We start from the raw sequence: 16,512 nt of genomic DNA, 5'->3' as shown, positions 1-16,512 counted from the left end.
ACAGAGAGCAGCTTATTACAACCATCAGAGTGACATTTTTTTCAAACTGTTTCTTCCCAGTGACTCTGTATGTCCTCCCAGTTTTTAAAAGCTTGATTTATTGAAGTATAATTTACATACAGTAAAATGTATCCTTTTTGTGAGGTTTGACAAACTCATACAGTTGTATAGCTACCACCACAATCAAAGCATAGACTACTTCTGTCATCCTTAAAAATTCCCTTGTGGCTGGTTTTAGTCAGTTCTTGTCCCATCTCAGCCTCTGATCTGTTTACTGTCTCTGTAATTTTGACTTTTCCAGAATGTCATATAAATAGAATCATACAGTATTTAGCTTTTTGAGTCTATTTTATGTAGCATAATGTATTTGAAATTTATTCACATTGTTGTATCTGCCCATTTGTTCCTTTTTAGCCTTAGGTAGTAGCTCATCAGAGGAATATACTACAGTATGTTTATCCACTTACCAGTGGAGGACTGCAGGTGGTTCTAGTTTGGGGCCATTATGAAGAAAGCATCTATAAACATTCCCATACAGGCTTTCATGTGAATATGTTTCTCTTGAGTATTTACCTAGAAATAGGATTGTTGGGTTGTATGGTAAATGTAAACTTAACATTTATACCATGCCTAACAGTTTCCCAAAGTCCCTGAACCACTTTTTATCCTTTCCAGCTATGTATAGGCAGAGAAGGCAATAGCACCCCACTCCAGTACTCTTGCCTGGAAAATCCCATGGACAGAGGGGCCTGGTGGGCTGCAGTCCATGGGGTTGCTAAGAGTCAGACAGGACTGAGTGACTTCACTTTCAGCTTTCACTTTCATGCATTGGAGAAGGAAATGGCAACCCACTCCAGTGTTCTTGCCTGGAGAATCCCAGGGATGGGGTAGGCTGGTGGGCTGCCGTCTATGGGGTCACACAGAGTCGGACATGACTGAAGCAACTTAGCAGCAGCAGCAGCAGCAGCAGCTACGTATAGGAGTTCCAATTGCCCCATATCTTTTCTAACACTTGATATTGTCAGGTTGGTTTGGGTGGTTTTTTTTTTTCCTACTTAATAGGTATATAGTTGTCCTCTCCACAATGGAGTGTCACTTATAATCAAAGATATCAGGCTCCTAAAACCTGATATGTTTAGCATGTCAGACTGCAGAAAATTTGAAGGATTTTTTTCCCCTTCAAAGCAAATTGAATATTGATTTATAATATTTAATATTTATTACAGAGAGTTTATAAACTCATAAAAGTTTGTATGCAAATACTTTGTATGAGTATGCACCTTATAGCTTTTACCAGACTCAAAAAATTTTAATTGAAAGCTATTATTTGAAAATCATAATTGGAACTAACTGCTAAGAATTCTGAATTACAGACTATCTTTTGTGTTCAAGATCAGTGCTTAAAATTGTTCATTTTATTTTCTTTATTTTACCAACTTACAAATGTATTAGTCTTATAATTAAACATCAGTAAGTTTTTCACGAGTGATTCAGTTACTCCATGTTTATCATAGATAGAGTGATATTAAGCATTTACCTTAAAAAATATGTCCAAGAATAAGGGAGGCAAAATTTTATTTAATTTTTTCCATTGGAAAACCTCTTTTGTGATTGGCTAATTATAAAATTAGATATACATCAAGATCAATTTAACTCCTCTGAAATTCAAATAACGTTTTTGATTTTGCTTTTTAATAGCTTTGTTGAGGTATTATTACATGCCATAAAATTCATTCATTTTAAGTGTACAATTTACTGATCTTAAATAAATTTGGAATTGTGCGGCCATCACCACCATCCAACTTTAGTACATTTCCATCACCCCCAAAAGATCCCTTGCATCCATTTGCATCCACTCCCCAACCTAGTCTTACTTTTAACCCCAGGCATCCACACATCTGCGTTCTAGCTCTAGAGATGTGCCTTTTCTGTATATTTTATGTGATGGAACATACAGTATGTGGTCTTGAGTATTTTTGAGATGTATAATTTCACTGTGGGAATAGTACTTGCTTTTGTGTATTTCTTTTTTTCAGACGTTTCTGTGCATAGAGTTTTCACACTGTCAGTACCACTCAGAGACAGTGATTTATCCTACTGCAGGAAGTTCGCTGACTACTGTTGGCACTGGAATTTATCCCTGCTGTAACCAAAAGGTTCTTCGATTTGACCCCACTCAGCTTACAAAGGTAGATTTTGAAGGTTGCTGTTTGGTAATTACAGTACTTATTAACATTTTGTATTTAAATATTTTCCTCTTTTATTGTTTTTAAAATGTAAATATACATTCATGTAGAAAAGATTTAACTACACAGGGAAGTGTAGTAAAAAGTAGAAATCTCATTTCATACCACTCCCTCATTCTACTTCTCTTCTTAAAGATAACCACTGTTCACAACTTCCCTTAAGACTTTGTTTTATACATTTTAGACACAAACTAAATGTTTTTCACATTGGAAATAGAATCAGACTGTTCATCTTATTCTGTAATTTGCCTTTTTCACTTAACAGTGTACCTAGGTGATAATTCTGTATAAACTGCTGTGTAGACTGTGTAGGGGTTAGGCTAGAGATAATGATTTGTAAGTCTTCTTGTAAATGAGTGATCATTGAAACCAACAGGTGTAGGTGAGCATAAAATGGGCCTGGGGGAGGGTGATACTGGCTTATGCTATCATTTTCATAAACCTCAGTCATCTCCCCATGTAATATTGTTCTTTGGACTTTACTTCCATCACCAGTCACATACACACCTGGGTGTTGTTTTCACTTTGGCTCCATCTCTTAATTCTTCCTGGAGTTATTTTTCCACTTTTTTCCAGTAGCATACTGGGCACTGGCCAACCTGGGGAGTACATCTTTCAGTGTCATAGCTTTTTGCCTTTTCATACTGTTCGTGGGGTTCTCGAGGCAAGAATACTGAAGTGGTTTGCCATTCCCTTTTCCAGTGGACCATGTTTTGTCAGAACTCTCCACCGTGACCCGTCCATCTTGGGTGGCCCTACACGGCACAGCTCATAGTTTCATTGAATTAAACAAGGCTGTGGTCCATGCAGTTTGATTAGTTTTCTGTGATTGTGGTTTTCATTCTGTCTGCCATCTGACAGATAAAGACAAGAGGCTTGTGGAAGCTTTCTGATGGGAGAGACTGACTGTGGGAAACTAAGAAAAGCAGAAGATATTAAGAAGAGGTGACAAGAATACACAGAAGAACTATTAAAAACACATCTTCATGACCCTTTAACCATGGTGGTGGTGTGATCACTCATCTAGAGCCAGACGTCCTGGAATGCGAAGTCAAGTGGGTCTTAGGAAGCTTCACTATGAACAAAGCTAGTGGAGGTAATGGAATTCCAGCTGAGCTATTTCAAATCCTAAAGGATGGTGCTATGAAAGGGCTGCACTCAATATGCCAACAAATTTGGGAAACTCAGCAGTGGCCACAGGACTGGAAAAGGTCCGTTTTCATGCCAAACCCAAAGAAAGGCAATGCCAAAGAACGTTCAAACTACCACACAATTGCACTCATCTCACACACTAGCAAAGTACTGCTAAAAATTTTCCAAGCCAGGCTTCAACAGTACATGAACCGTGAACTCCCAGATGTTCAAGCTGGATTTAGAAAAGGCAGAGGAACCAGAGGTCAAATTGCCAACATCTGTTGGATCATCAAAAAAGCAAGAGAGTTCCAGAAAAACATCTACTTTATTGATTATGCTAAAGCCTTTGACTGTGTGGATCACAATAAACTCTGGAAAATTCTTAAAGAGTTGGGAATACCAGACCATCTGACCTGCCTCCTGAGAAATCTGTATGCAGGTCAGGAAGCAACAGTTAGAAGCGGACTTGGAACAACAGACTAGTGCCAGATTGGGAAAGGAGTATGTCAAGGCTGTATATGGTCACCCTGCTTATTTAATTTATATGCAGAGTACATCATGAGAAACGCTGGACTGGAAGAAGCACAAGCTGGAATCAAGATTGCCGGGAGAATTATCAATAACCTCAGATATGCAGATGACACCACCCTCATGGCAGAAAGTGAAGAAGAACTAAAAAGCCTGTTGATGAAAGTGAAAGAGGAGAGTGAAAAAGCTGGCTAAAACTCAACATTCAGAAAACGAAGATCATGACATCCAGTCCCATTACTTCATGGCAAATAGATGGATAAACAGTGGAAACAGTGACAGACTTTATTTTGGGGGGCTCCAAAATCACTGCTGATGGTGACTGCAGCCATGAAATTAAAAGACACGTGCTCCTTGGAAGGAAAGCTATGACCAACCTACACAGCATATTAAAAAGCAAAGACATTACTTTGCCAACAAAGGTCTGTCTAGTCAAGGCTTTAGTTTTTCCAGTACATGTATGGATGTGAGATTTGGACTATAAAGAAAGCTGAGTGCCAAAAAATTGATGCTTTTGAATTGTGTTGAAGAAGACTCCCTTGGACTACAAGGAGATCCAGCCAGTCAATTCTGAAAGAAATCAGTCCTGACTGAATGTTCACTGAAAGGACTGATGCTGAAGCTCAACCTCCAGTACTTTGGCCACTTGATGCGAAGAACTGACTCATTGGAAAAGACCCTGATGCTGGGAAAGATTGAAGGCAGGAGAAGAAGGGGATGACAGAGGATAAGATGGTTGGATGGCATCACCAACTCGATGTACATGAGTTGAGCAAGCTCCGGGAGTCGATGATGGACAGGAATGCCTGGCAAACTACAGTCCATGGAGTCACAAAGAGTTGGATGCGACTGAGTAACTGAACTGAACAGTCATCTCCTATGAGTTATGTTTAAGGAAAAGAAAACTGTGGTTTTTACCATTTTCTAAGACAATCCCCCTAAATAAAGGACTATGTACACAATTATTGAAATAAGTACTCGCAGTCTTTCCTTAAGATTAAAGGTTCTCAAAGAGAAATGGCAAAGGGAGGAAGGAGCTGGTGAATAATTTCCTCAGGAAGCTATAATATGATTCACTCCAGTGAAGATCCAAGGCCTGGATTATTAGCAATTTAATTAAACATTTTGGTAGTTTTCTTGATTAGAATAAAGATTGCTTTTATGAAGGTTATATTTATAGCCACTGATTTAAGGTCCAAGATTACAGATTGACTAGTTTTGCTTTTTTTTTTTTTTTAACCTTTACTATATTCATAAACATGCTGGATCAAACAGTGTTTTTTTCCTTTCTGCTGCTGTGTTGCAGCTAAGTCACTTCAGTCGTGTCCGACTCTGTGCAACCCCATAGACGGCAGCCCACCAGGCTCCCCCATCCCTGGGATTCTCCAGGCAAGAACACTGGAGTGGGTTGCCATTTCCTTCTCCAGTGCATGAAAGTGAAAAGTGAAAGTGAAGTCGCTCAGTCATGTCCTACTCTTTGAGACCCTATGGACTGCAGCCTACCAGGCTCCTCCGTCCATGGGATTTTCCAGGCAAGAGTACTGGAGTAGGGTGCCATCGCCTTCTCCGTTCCTTTCTACATATTTTGATTTTTATTTCACACGTATATCTCTATAGTCTGGCATATTGGGCTCTGACTGGTTGAAAATTTTGACTTAGCAATTCTGTAATTTTAAGAACCATCAGAAACTTTTTCTATTTATTTGATCACAAAAATGTATTAAATTATGAACTTCCTCAGAAGACTTTTATACTATCATTAAAGATTTATTTACTATTTATTGCAATTCTAATGTACAGAAAGACTTTATTAAACCACCGATGTGATTTCCTATACACGTCAGTGCCCCAGAAAGATTACTTAGTAATTATTCTTCCTATCATTTAGAACATTGGTTCTCAAACTTTTGCACTCAAGATCTCTAAAAAAATCTTAAAAGCTGAGATTCCTAGAGAGCTTTATTTCTGTGGGTTATATCTATCTCTATTTACCATTGGAAATTAAAACAGAAAAGGTTAATTTTAATTCATTGAAAAAGAATAATAAGCTCATTACATGTTAGCATATTTTTATGAAAAATAACTATATTTTCCAAAGCAAAAAAATAAGTGAAAATAACACTGACATTTTTTATAACTCTCTTCAATGTCTGAATTAAGAGAAAACAGCTAGATTCCCAGATCTGTTTCTACATTGAATTTGTGGGTAGTCTTTCTTAAAGGCTAGTTGCAATGGGAATCAAAATCAAGGAACTTTTCCTATTCTGCTATCTCAAAATCCACTGATGTGGAACTTTGCTGGACATCTGGTGATTAAGAATCCACCCTTCAATGCAAGTGACAGAGGTTTGATCCCTGGTCAAGGAACTAAGATCCATTATGCCACAGGTCATCTGAGCCTGTGTGTCTCAGCTAGAGAACTCTCACACTCAAAAGCCTGTGCTCCACAACTGGAGAAACCCTCATATGGGGTGTTTCCACACACTGCTATGAAAACCCAGCACAGCCTAAATAAATTAATGTTCCCCAATCTGACCTATGATCCATGTGATCTCAATAAACATCCTAACAGGTTTTTTAAATCAGGAATGTTGCTAAGCTGATTCTAAAATATTTATGGAAATACTAAAGGCCAAGAACAGGTAAGAGACTCTCAAAGAACACAAAGGTAGAAGTACTGGGTTGGCCAAAATGACTTAGCAGGTTTTTCCATAACACCTTAGGGATCGGAAAGAACTTTTTGGCCGACCCAATATCAAAATTTATTGTAAGTCTTGGTGATTATGACAGGGTGACATTGATGAAGATTAAACAGATGGACCAATACAAGAGAATGAAATACACTTGAACTTTGGAAAACACTGATTTGAACTATGTGGGTCCACTTAAACCTGGATTTTTAAAAATAAATATGTACTGTACTATATATATAATATGCAATTGGTTAAATCCATGGATTTTTGTATATATGGGACTCCTAGAACCGTTTCCCCAGAGATACTGGGGAATTCTGTACTTGAAGCTACCTGGATACTTGACTGTGACAGAGGTGACATTACAGAGCAGTGGGCACAGGATAGACTTCCCAGGAAGAGGTACTGGAACATTGGGACATCAAAATGGGGGAAAAATGGTCCAAACTAGTCCCCCAAAAGTCTGTATGTGGAACTTACCTGGTAGTCCAGTGGTTGAGAATCCACCTGCCAAAGCCAGTGACACAGGTTCAATCCCTGGTTGATCCCTGGTCTGGGAACATGTCACATGCCACCGGGCAGCTAAGCCCATGTGCCGCAACTACTGAACCTGTGCCCTAGAGTCCATGTTCTGCAACTAGAGAAGCCACCTTAATGAGAAGCCCACGCACCGCAGCTAGAGAGTAGTTCCTGCTTGCTGCGGCTAGAGAAAGCCCACTCGCAGCCATGAAGACCCAATGCAGCCTTAAGTAAATAAATAAATATTTTTTAAAAGCCTATATATGAGGCAAAGCTGATAAAGCTATTAAAAGATAATACCACAAAGGAAGAAATTTTAAATTCAAGTACATTAGCTGCATTAAATAATAAACTGAGGAGACAAGCTCACAGGTGGGACCAGATATTAGCAACATGTAGCTGTAAAAGGCTCATATTAAGATTTTTTAAAACTTGTACAAATTAATAGAAAAAGACAATAAGAACTTCACACAAGGAAGTTCTTCATTGTCCACTAAACATTGAAAGGATCTCAACCTCATTTTTAATTGGGGAAATGCAGATTAAAACCACAGTCAAATACCACTACATGCTCACCAGAATAACTACAATTACCAAGTGTTACCAAGAACATAGAGTAATGAGCACTTTCATACACTGCTGTTAGTCATTTAATTTGGTGCACATGAGCACTTGTGTATCAGGAAGCATGTTGAAGAATGTTCATAATACTACTACTAAGGATAGTTCCAAACTGGAAACAAGCCACCCACCAACTATGGAATAGATAAGCAAATGATAATTATTCATATAGAGAAATACTGTGCATATATTAATAGTTACATGCAGTAACATGGTTGAATCACAAAAACATAGCATTAAAACAAATGAGACAAAACTAAACTGTAGTGTTTAGAGATGTATCCTTAAGTGGTAAAAGGATAAAAGTAAGGAAGGAAGTACCAAAAAACTTGAGATAGAGGTTATCCTTTGAGAAATAGGAGGTGATTTTGGTTGGGAGTGGCCCTGTGGGAATCCTGGAGTATTGGCAGTATTCTGTTTTTTAGTGTGGATTGTGTTAAATGGATATTAGTTAAGGTATGCATTTATGTTTCATGCTTTTTTCTGTATAAGTAATATTTTTTCTTAAGAAAAAGTTGTAAACTCGTTCATGGGATGGTGTGACAGAGCAAAAAAGAACAGAAACCATCATCTTTAAAGGAATGTTTCTATAATGAACCAGCCTCTCAGATTTAGTCTTTTACACAACAGGGTTGTAAAGTAAAGGACCATATGGTTACTCTTCGTGATCAAGGTGAAGGTGAAGATTTGCTGTCCTGTCCAACTGCCAAAATACTGGATGATCTGCACAAACACAAAGATGTCATCCTTGTGCCTTTTGCTAGAGATACAATTAGGTGAGGTGAGGGAAACCCTGTACTGTAGCTTTATTCATTCAGTGGTTCCCATCCTAGAATCTTCTACCCCTAGTGCTTCCCCAAATCAGTAATGGGTAGTCCTTAAGTAGTTTGTGTTATTTCAGAAAGCCTAATTGAAATTGTGTTAGCTTACAATAAGAGCAAGCATGTATTTATTTGATAGGGGGAAAAAATATTGGAAGTCCAAGGGGAAGAGAAACTAATAATAGGAGTTCCTGGTGACTGAAAAGATGAAGCCCACAATCCAGTTTTTGAGGGTTTTAAAAAGTGTTCCTAAGTTACTTGAGACCATCTTAGCTTGACTGATTGAACTAGAAAAAAATTGATGGTTGCAACAAGTTATCTTTGCATGGATTTGAACTTCTTAGATTTAGTAATTAATGCAGTCACTTCCATCATTCTGCAGTTGCAGTGGACTATCAGGTTGGGGGTAGGAGGACCCTCTAACAAAAGCTGTTCTCAAAGTAGTATCCACTATTGTAGCCTGTTTTACCACCTGGCCGGTATGATGCTTGAGTGTAAGTGGTGCTCCCCCCATATGGGGCGACTTCTGCTGGGGGAATCACGAGATGCATTAAGAAATGTAAATGTTGAATGGCACACCTTATACTTAAAAACTATATTTCTGAAAAACAGTTTATAGAACATTTGCAGTTAAAGCAGTATTGTTTGCATTTAAATTCTTAAGAAATTGGGGCATTCCCTGGTTGTCCTATGGTTAGGACTCTGCGTTTTCATTACTGGGTACGATGCAGGCAAAAAAAAGAAAGAGCTTAAGAAATTAGACACTTCTTTCTAAAATGTCTTTTTCTTTAAAGTGATTCTGGTGGTCCCTGCGATGAAAAGGGTCTAGACTGTGATGTTTTACTGGAGCCAAATACACCATGGGGCCCCAAGAGTGGGGAGCTTAATGCTGTAAGTAGCTTGTTTCATTTATTCTTTATTTATAAAAACAACTGATGATATTTAATCTTTGACAGAAATATGATCGGTTTAAATTAATACTGCAATTTTCATTAATAGACATTTACTGACTATCATAACAAAGTGTTATGCTGAATTAACAGGACTATAAGGCTGATATTTTCCTTGCCCTCAAAGAATTAATAATCAAATTTGGGGGGAAAATATAGTCTTCAGGGTTTATTATGGACAAATAGTAATTTGCAGAATAAAGATCGTATGAATGGGGTATTTTATCCCCTCTTAGTCCTATAAACTTTTTTGGTGTAAAATTCTCTTTTTTAAAATTGTATTCAGTAATGCATTTAGTTTTTCCAAGGTTTCAAAACTGAGATGTTTTTAAGGTGATTGAAAAGCTTTGATGCATTTGATTCCTGTGACTAACAGCCAGGGAGTCTCTCTTTACCTGAGAATGTCCTGTCTTTGTGTTAGTTGAAGTAGCATTTACCTAAGAAAGTAAAATATTCCATGTAAAATGTTCTATAAGCTTCAGATCACTATTAGTGTTTAATTATTGACATTTATTTATAAATTGTATATAAAATAACAAATTAAATTTCTTGAATATCCATATATATATGGCTCCTTAATTTAATATAAAATGTAAACATTAAAAAGTGAAATAATTAACAAAATAACATTATGTTATCTCTGTATGTGATTTATTTGTTCTTTAGAAATTAGGAAATGTTGATTTTTTTTTCTTTTTTTGTAGACATACACATCTTTCTCTATACAGGGAATATAAAAAATTGTACTATATCATTTTTAGATGAGATATTTCACCCTAGAAGGGAGCCATACTTGTAACTTTCTCTAACTCTTCTACGATATCCACATGAAAATAAGGAGCTGCAATCTTAAGTATTAATCTCTTATTTGGCTTTTTTTATAGTTCTTATCACTGAAAAACTGGACTCTGCAGCTGGTAAGTGAGCAACTACATTTCACTTTCATAAATCTTTTTCCCTACATCAAAGTTTAGTTTAATAGAATCTTATAAGTATCTTATTTTATAGTGAAGCGAGTGAAGTAAAAGTCGCTCAGTCATGTCTGACTCTTTGTGACTCCATGGACTATACAGTCCATGGAATTCTCTAGGCCAGAATACTGGAGAGGATAGCCTTTCCCTTCTCCAGAGGATCTTCCCAACCCAGGGATCAAATCCAGGTCTCCTGCATTGCAGGCAGATTCTTTACCAACTGAGCTTTGTAGAAAACCCTTATTTTATAGGTGTTAGTTAAATGTATAGCATCCTTTTCAGCATCTATAATTTCACATTTACTAAAAATATCGTTGGCTTCCCTCATCGCTCAGTTGGTAAAGAATACACCTGCAATGCAGGAGACCCCAGTTTGATTCCTGGGTTGGGGAGAACGGATAGGCTACCCACTCCAGTATTTTTGGGCTTCCCTTGTGGCTTAGCTGGTAAAGAATCCGCTTGCAGGGCGGGAGATCTGGGTTTGATCCCTGGGTTGGGAAGATCCCCTGGAGAAGGGAAAGGCTATCCACTCCAGTATTCTGGCCTGAATAATTCCATGGACTTGTAAAACAGACATATACTCCATTATCTGGCTGCATAACCCATAAGTTTTCTTAAAGGAGTTTTTTGAAAAGTCACTTGCAAGTCACATTTAGAATATTGAACAAAACAACAAATCAATTAAGTTCCATTTATTTGGATGGTTGATTGACTTACTGTTTTTTCTTGCCTGTTTGCCATTACTATGCCATCTACCACCAGTATTCATAAGAATGGAATAGAAATTGGTATCAGTGATAATAGGAGGGTGGCTGGATGCATGAAACTGATGTGGATATGTTTAATCCAAGACCACATTCACCCAGAGAGTGTGCACATGTACTTATTTGTTGTTTAGTTGCTAAGTCATGTCTGACTCTTTTTCAACCTCAGGGACTGTAGCCCACCAGGCTCCTCTGTCCATGGGATTTCCCAGGCAAGAACACTGGAGTGGGTTGCCATTTCTCTCCCCATTGCTTGTTTATGAGACTACATTAATATTGACAATTATTGTATTTTAACTTAATTTTAATAATCAAGGAAAATATTTTCAGTTGAGAAATAGGGTTGCAGTTCAGCAAATACTAAGTACCTATAATGTGCCCATCACTCTGCTAGAATCTATGAAAATAGTAAATTTTCTAAATATTTCTTATAATGTTATCCTGTCTTAAATGTAGAAATTCTTGGATCCATTTCCCAAATGTGCTAGGCAGTGGTCATTTTATCAGTTTTTGTTTGGCGCATTCATCCAGAATAAGTAGATAAATGTGTTTGGAAGAATTCATTGGTGATGTGACAAAATAAAATTTTAATAAGGTATGTTTTGCTTTTTATTTTAGAAACAACAGTCATTATTTTCCGAAGAAGAAGAATATACCACTGGGTCTGAGGTCACTGAAGATGAAGTTGGAGATGAAGAAGAAGTATCCAAGAAACAGAGTATGGATTTCTAAGTTGAAACTCATCTCACTTTTATAAGGAGGCTATATCCTGAAGGATTTAACGCAAGGGATGAGGAAGGGGCTTTATAAGTCTACATGCTAGGTTACAATGTGGAAAAAATAATAGAGGCTTCATCAAGATTCTCTAACCCTGACACTAACACAGAACACTCATAAAGTTATTTTTAAAAAGTGTGGTATACTAAGAAATAATCCTCCGAGTTTTCGTTTCAGGTATAACTTAATGGGTTTCTCAAAATGTGTGACTACATCAGTATACCTGAGATGATTTGAAATGCCAATCAAATGAAGCATTAGATAATAGTCATCAAAGTATGATTTTTTTTAACAATTAAAAAAACATTATTTTATACAACTGTAAAATGAACTTGTATCAAAATTTTTTAAATCATTAGAGTTAAAATCAGAGAACTAGCAGAGAAAAGTTAGGGTTGCTGCCAAGTTGCTTCAGTCGTGTCCGACTCTGTGCGACCCCATTGATGGCAACCCACCAGGCTCCTTCGTCCCTGGGATTCTCCAGGCAAGAACACTGGAATGGGTTGCCATTTCCTTCTCCAATGCATGAAAGTGGAAAATGAAAGTGCACTCAGTTGTGTCTGACTCTTAGCGACCCCATGGACTGCAGCCTACCAGGCTCCTCCATCCATGGGATTTTCCGGGCAACAGTACTAGAGTGGGGTGCCATTGCCTTCTCCCAAAAGTTAGGGTTAGGGTTAGGCATTTGAGGACTCAGGTATTTATAGGCATTTGAAAAAAGAATGTTAAAAAAAAGATTGCAAATTAGATACAAAACTGATTAATGTTCTACAGGGTAGCAAATCCATAGTCTTTGGGGTTATCTTTCCTATTAGAAATAATTTGCATTTCTTTTTTTAAAAATAAATTCATTTATTTTAATTGGAGGTTAATTACTTTACAATATTGTATTGGTTTTGCCATACATCACCATGAATCCACCTTGGGTGTACACGTGTTCCCCATCCCGAAACTCCTCCCACCTCCCTCCCCGTACCATCCCTCTGGGTCATCCCAGTGCACCAGCCCCAACCAGTATCATGCATTGAACTTGGACTGCCGATTCGTTTCATATATGATATTATACATGTTTCAATGCCATTTCCCCAAATCATCCCACCCTCTCTCTCTCCCACAGAGTCCAAAAGACTGTTCTATACATCTGTGTCTCTTTTGCTGTCTCGCATACAGGGTTATCATTACCATCTTTCTAAATTCCATATATATGTGTTAGCATACTGTATTGGTGTTTTTCTTTCTGGCTTACTTCACTCTGTATAATAGGCTCCAGTTTCATCCACCTCATTAGAACTGATTCAAATGTATTCTTCTTAATGGCTGAGTAATACTCCATTGTGTATATGTACCACAGCTTTCTTATCCATTCATCTGCTGATGGACATCTAGGTTGCTTCCATGTCCTGGCTATTATAAACAGTGCTGCGATGAACATTGGGGTACACGTGTCTCTTTCAGTTCTGGTTTCCTTGGTGTGTATGCCCAGCAGTGGGATTGCTGGATCGTATAGCAGTTCTATTTCCAGTTTTTTAAGGAATCTCCATACTGTTCTCCATAGTGGCTGTACTAGTTGCATTCCCACCAACAGTGTAAGAGGGTTCCCTTTTCTCCACACCCTCTCCAGCATTTATTGCTTGTAGACTTTTGGATCGCAGCCATTCTGACTGGCGTGAAATGGTACCTCATTGTGGTTTTGATTTGCATTTCTCTGATAATGAGTGATGTTGAGCGTCTTTTCATGTGTTTGTTAGCCATCTGTATGTCTTCTTTGGAGAAATGTCTGTTTAATACTTTGGCCCACTTTTTGATTGGGTCGTTTATTTTTCTGGAGTTGAGCTGCAGGAGTTGCTTGTATATTTTTGAGATTAGTTGTTTGTCAGTTGCTTCATTTGCTATTATTTTCTCCGAAGGCTGTCTTTTCACCTTGCTTATAGTTTCCTTTGTTGTGCAGAAGCTTTTAAGTTTAATTAGGTCCCATTTGTTTATTTTTGCTTTTATTTCCAATATTTTGGGAGGTGGGACATAGAGGATCCTGCTGTGATTTATGTCGGAGAGTGTTTTGCCTATGTTCTCCTCTAGGAGTTTTATAGTTAGACACAAAAATTTGCATGGTTACATGAAACTTCACAGCATCTAGGCTTTAATCAATAGACATTTTTCTCTTTATGTATTACTATATTTCACTTGCTTGTATGTACTTTGTTAAAGATTTTTTATTAGTGCTCATGAGGGATATTTGCCTGTAGTTTTTTTATGATGTCATCTTTAAATTCTGTTATAAAGTTAATACTGACTTCATAAAATCAGTTGGAAAATGTTCACTACCTTTTTCTGAAAGAATCTGTGTAGTATTTGTATTCTTTGGCCCTCAAATGTATGATAAAATTTAGCAGTGAAGTCATTTGGGCCTGGAGTTTTCTTTATAGGAAGGTTTTTAACTATGAATTCAGTGTCTTTTATTAATATAGCGCTATTCAAGTTTTCTATTTCTTCTTAAACGAAGATCATGGCATCCGGTTCCACCACTTCATGGGAAATAGATGGGGAAACAGTGGAAACAGTGTCAGACTTTATTTTTCTGGGCTCCAAAATCACTACAAATGGTGACTGCAGCCATGAAATTAAAAGACACTTACTCCTTGGAAGGAAAGTTACGACCAACCTAGATAGCATATTGAAAAGCAGACATTACTTTGCCAACAAAGGTTCGTCTAGTCAAGGCTATGGTTTTTCCTGTGGTCATGTATGGACGTGAGAGTTGGACTGTGAAGAAGGCTGAGTGCCGAAGAATTGATGCTTTTGAACTGTGGTGTTGGAGAAGCCTCTTGAGAGTCCCTTGGACTGCAAGGAGATCCAACCAGTCCTTTCTGAAGGAGATCAGCCCTGGGATTTCTTTGGAAGGAATGATGCTAAAGCTGAAACTCCAGTACTTTGGCCACCTCATGCGAAGAGTTGACTCATTGGAAAAGACTCTGATGCTGGGAGGGATTGGGGGCAGGAGGAGAAGGGAACGACAGAGGATGAGATGGCTGGATGGCATCACTGACTCGATGGACGTGAGTTTGAGTGAACTCCGGGAGTTGGTGATGGACATGGAGGCCTGGCGTGCTGCAATTCATGGGGTCCCAAAGAGTCGGACACGACTGAGCGACTGATCTGATCTGATCTGATTTCTTCTTAAATTTGTTTTGACTTCTTTCAAGGAATATGTCCATTTTATCCAAATTGTCATTGTCAGATTTATTAGCATGAGGTTGCTCATAGTATTTTCTTATCCTTTTCTATCTGAAGGATCTCTGATGATGTCCCTCTTTCATTCGTGGTATTGTTAATTTGTGTTTTATATTCCTTTTTTCTTGATAAGTTTAGCTACAGGTTTATTAATTATTGATCTTTTCCAGGAACCAGCTTTTGATTTCATAGACTTTCTCTGTAGTTTGTCTATTTTATATTTCATTGATTTTCAGTCTTATATTTACTGTTTCCTTCCTTGAACTTACTTTGGACTTAATTTCCTCTTTTTTCTAGCTTCTTAGTGTGGAAACTTGAATCACTGATTTTTTTCTTTCTTTTCTAGTATAAGCATTTAAAACTATAAGACTCACTCTAAACACTGCTTTTTAAGTATTTCTCACAGATTTTGGTATGTCTTGTTTTCATTTATATTTAGTACAAAATATTTTCTAATTTCCCTCATGATTTTGTCTTTGACCCATGTATTGCTCAGTAATGTGTTTAATTTCCAAATATTTTCAGATTTTCTGAATACTTTTCAGTTGTCGATTTCTCATATAATTCCATTGTGATCAAAAAAATGTACTCTCTGTGTTTTCATCTTCTAAGTTTTATTGACACATGTTCCAGATGTGCATGAAAACAGTGTGAATTCTGCTGTTTTTGGTGGAGTAGTCTGTAAATGTAGAGTGAAGTCGGTTTGATTTTCTAGTGCTCATTTTCTGACTACTTGTTCTATCAATTAGTAAGAGATTAGTATTGAAATCTCAAGCTATCATGTTAATTTATGTATTTTTCCTTTCAAGTCTGTCAGCTTTTGCTTTATGTATGGGTTAGAGCTTTGTAACTGGGCACATACACAATTATAGTGTATCGACTCTTTTATCATGATATAGTTTCCCAGGTGGCACAGTGGTAAAGAATCTGCCTGCCAATGCAGGAGACTCAGGAGACATGGGTTCAGTCCCTGGTTTGGGACGATCCCCTGGAGTAGGAAATGGCAACTGACTCCAGTATTCTTGACTGGAAAATTCCATAGAGAGAGGAGCCTGATGGATTACCGTCCATGGAGTCTCAAAGAGTCGAGACATGCCTGAGCAGCAGGCATGGCATGGCGTAATGTGTGTTTGAGCTTTGTAACTAGGTATATATACATTTATAGTGTAGATGGAGCCTTCTTTATTTATAGTAGAACTGCTTATCTTAAAGTCTGTTTTGTTTAATTTTAACATAATCACTCTAGATTTGTTTTGTTTA

The 16,512-nt window shown here is 37.6% G+C and overlaps 1 protein-coding gene across 12 annotated transcripts in view; it reads left to right on the top strand.

Moving 5' to 3' along the window:
- Window positions 1-16,512, top strand: part of SANBR (SANT and BTB domain regulator of CSR) — a 63,700-nt gene that overhangs the window by 32,867 nt on the left and 14,321 nt on the right. For all 12 annotated transcript variants that reach the window (XR_015136857.1, XR_015136856.1, XR_015136858.1 and 9 more), the window contains 5 exons: window positions 2,037-2,189; window positions 8,372-8,517; window positions 9,357-9,453; window positions 10,397-10,429; window positions 11,866-11,965. Coding sequence is in view for 9 of the 12 variants with exons in the window: in XM_086326759.1 (XP_086182885.1) it covers window positions 2,037-2,189; window positions 8,372-8,517; window positions 9,357-9,453; window positions 10,397-10,429; window positions 11,866-11,965 (529 nt within the window). In the remaining 3 variants the exon portion in view is untranslated. The remainder of the gene's footprint in view (window positions 1-2,036; window positions 2,190-8,371; window positions 8,518-9,356; window positions 9,454-10,396; window positions 10,430-11,865; window positions 11,966-16,512) is intronic.

Source organism: Bos grunniens, chromosome 11 (assembly GCF_055505025.1).
Source record: "Bos grunniens cultivar Pamir isolate PY7600 chromosome 11, Bosgru_T2T1.0, whole genome shotgun sequence".
Lineage (NCBI taxonomy): Eukaryota > Metazoa > Chordata > Mammalia > Artiodactyla > Bovidae > Bos > Bos grunniens.
This window is presented reverse-complemented; position numbering and strand designations above follow the sequence as displayed.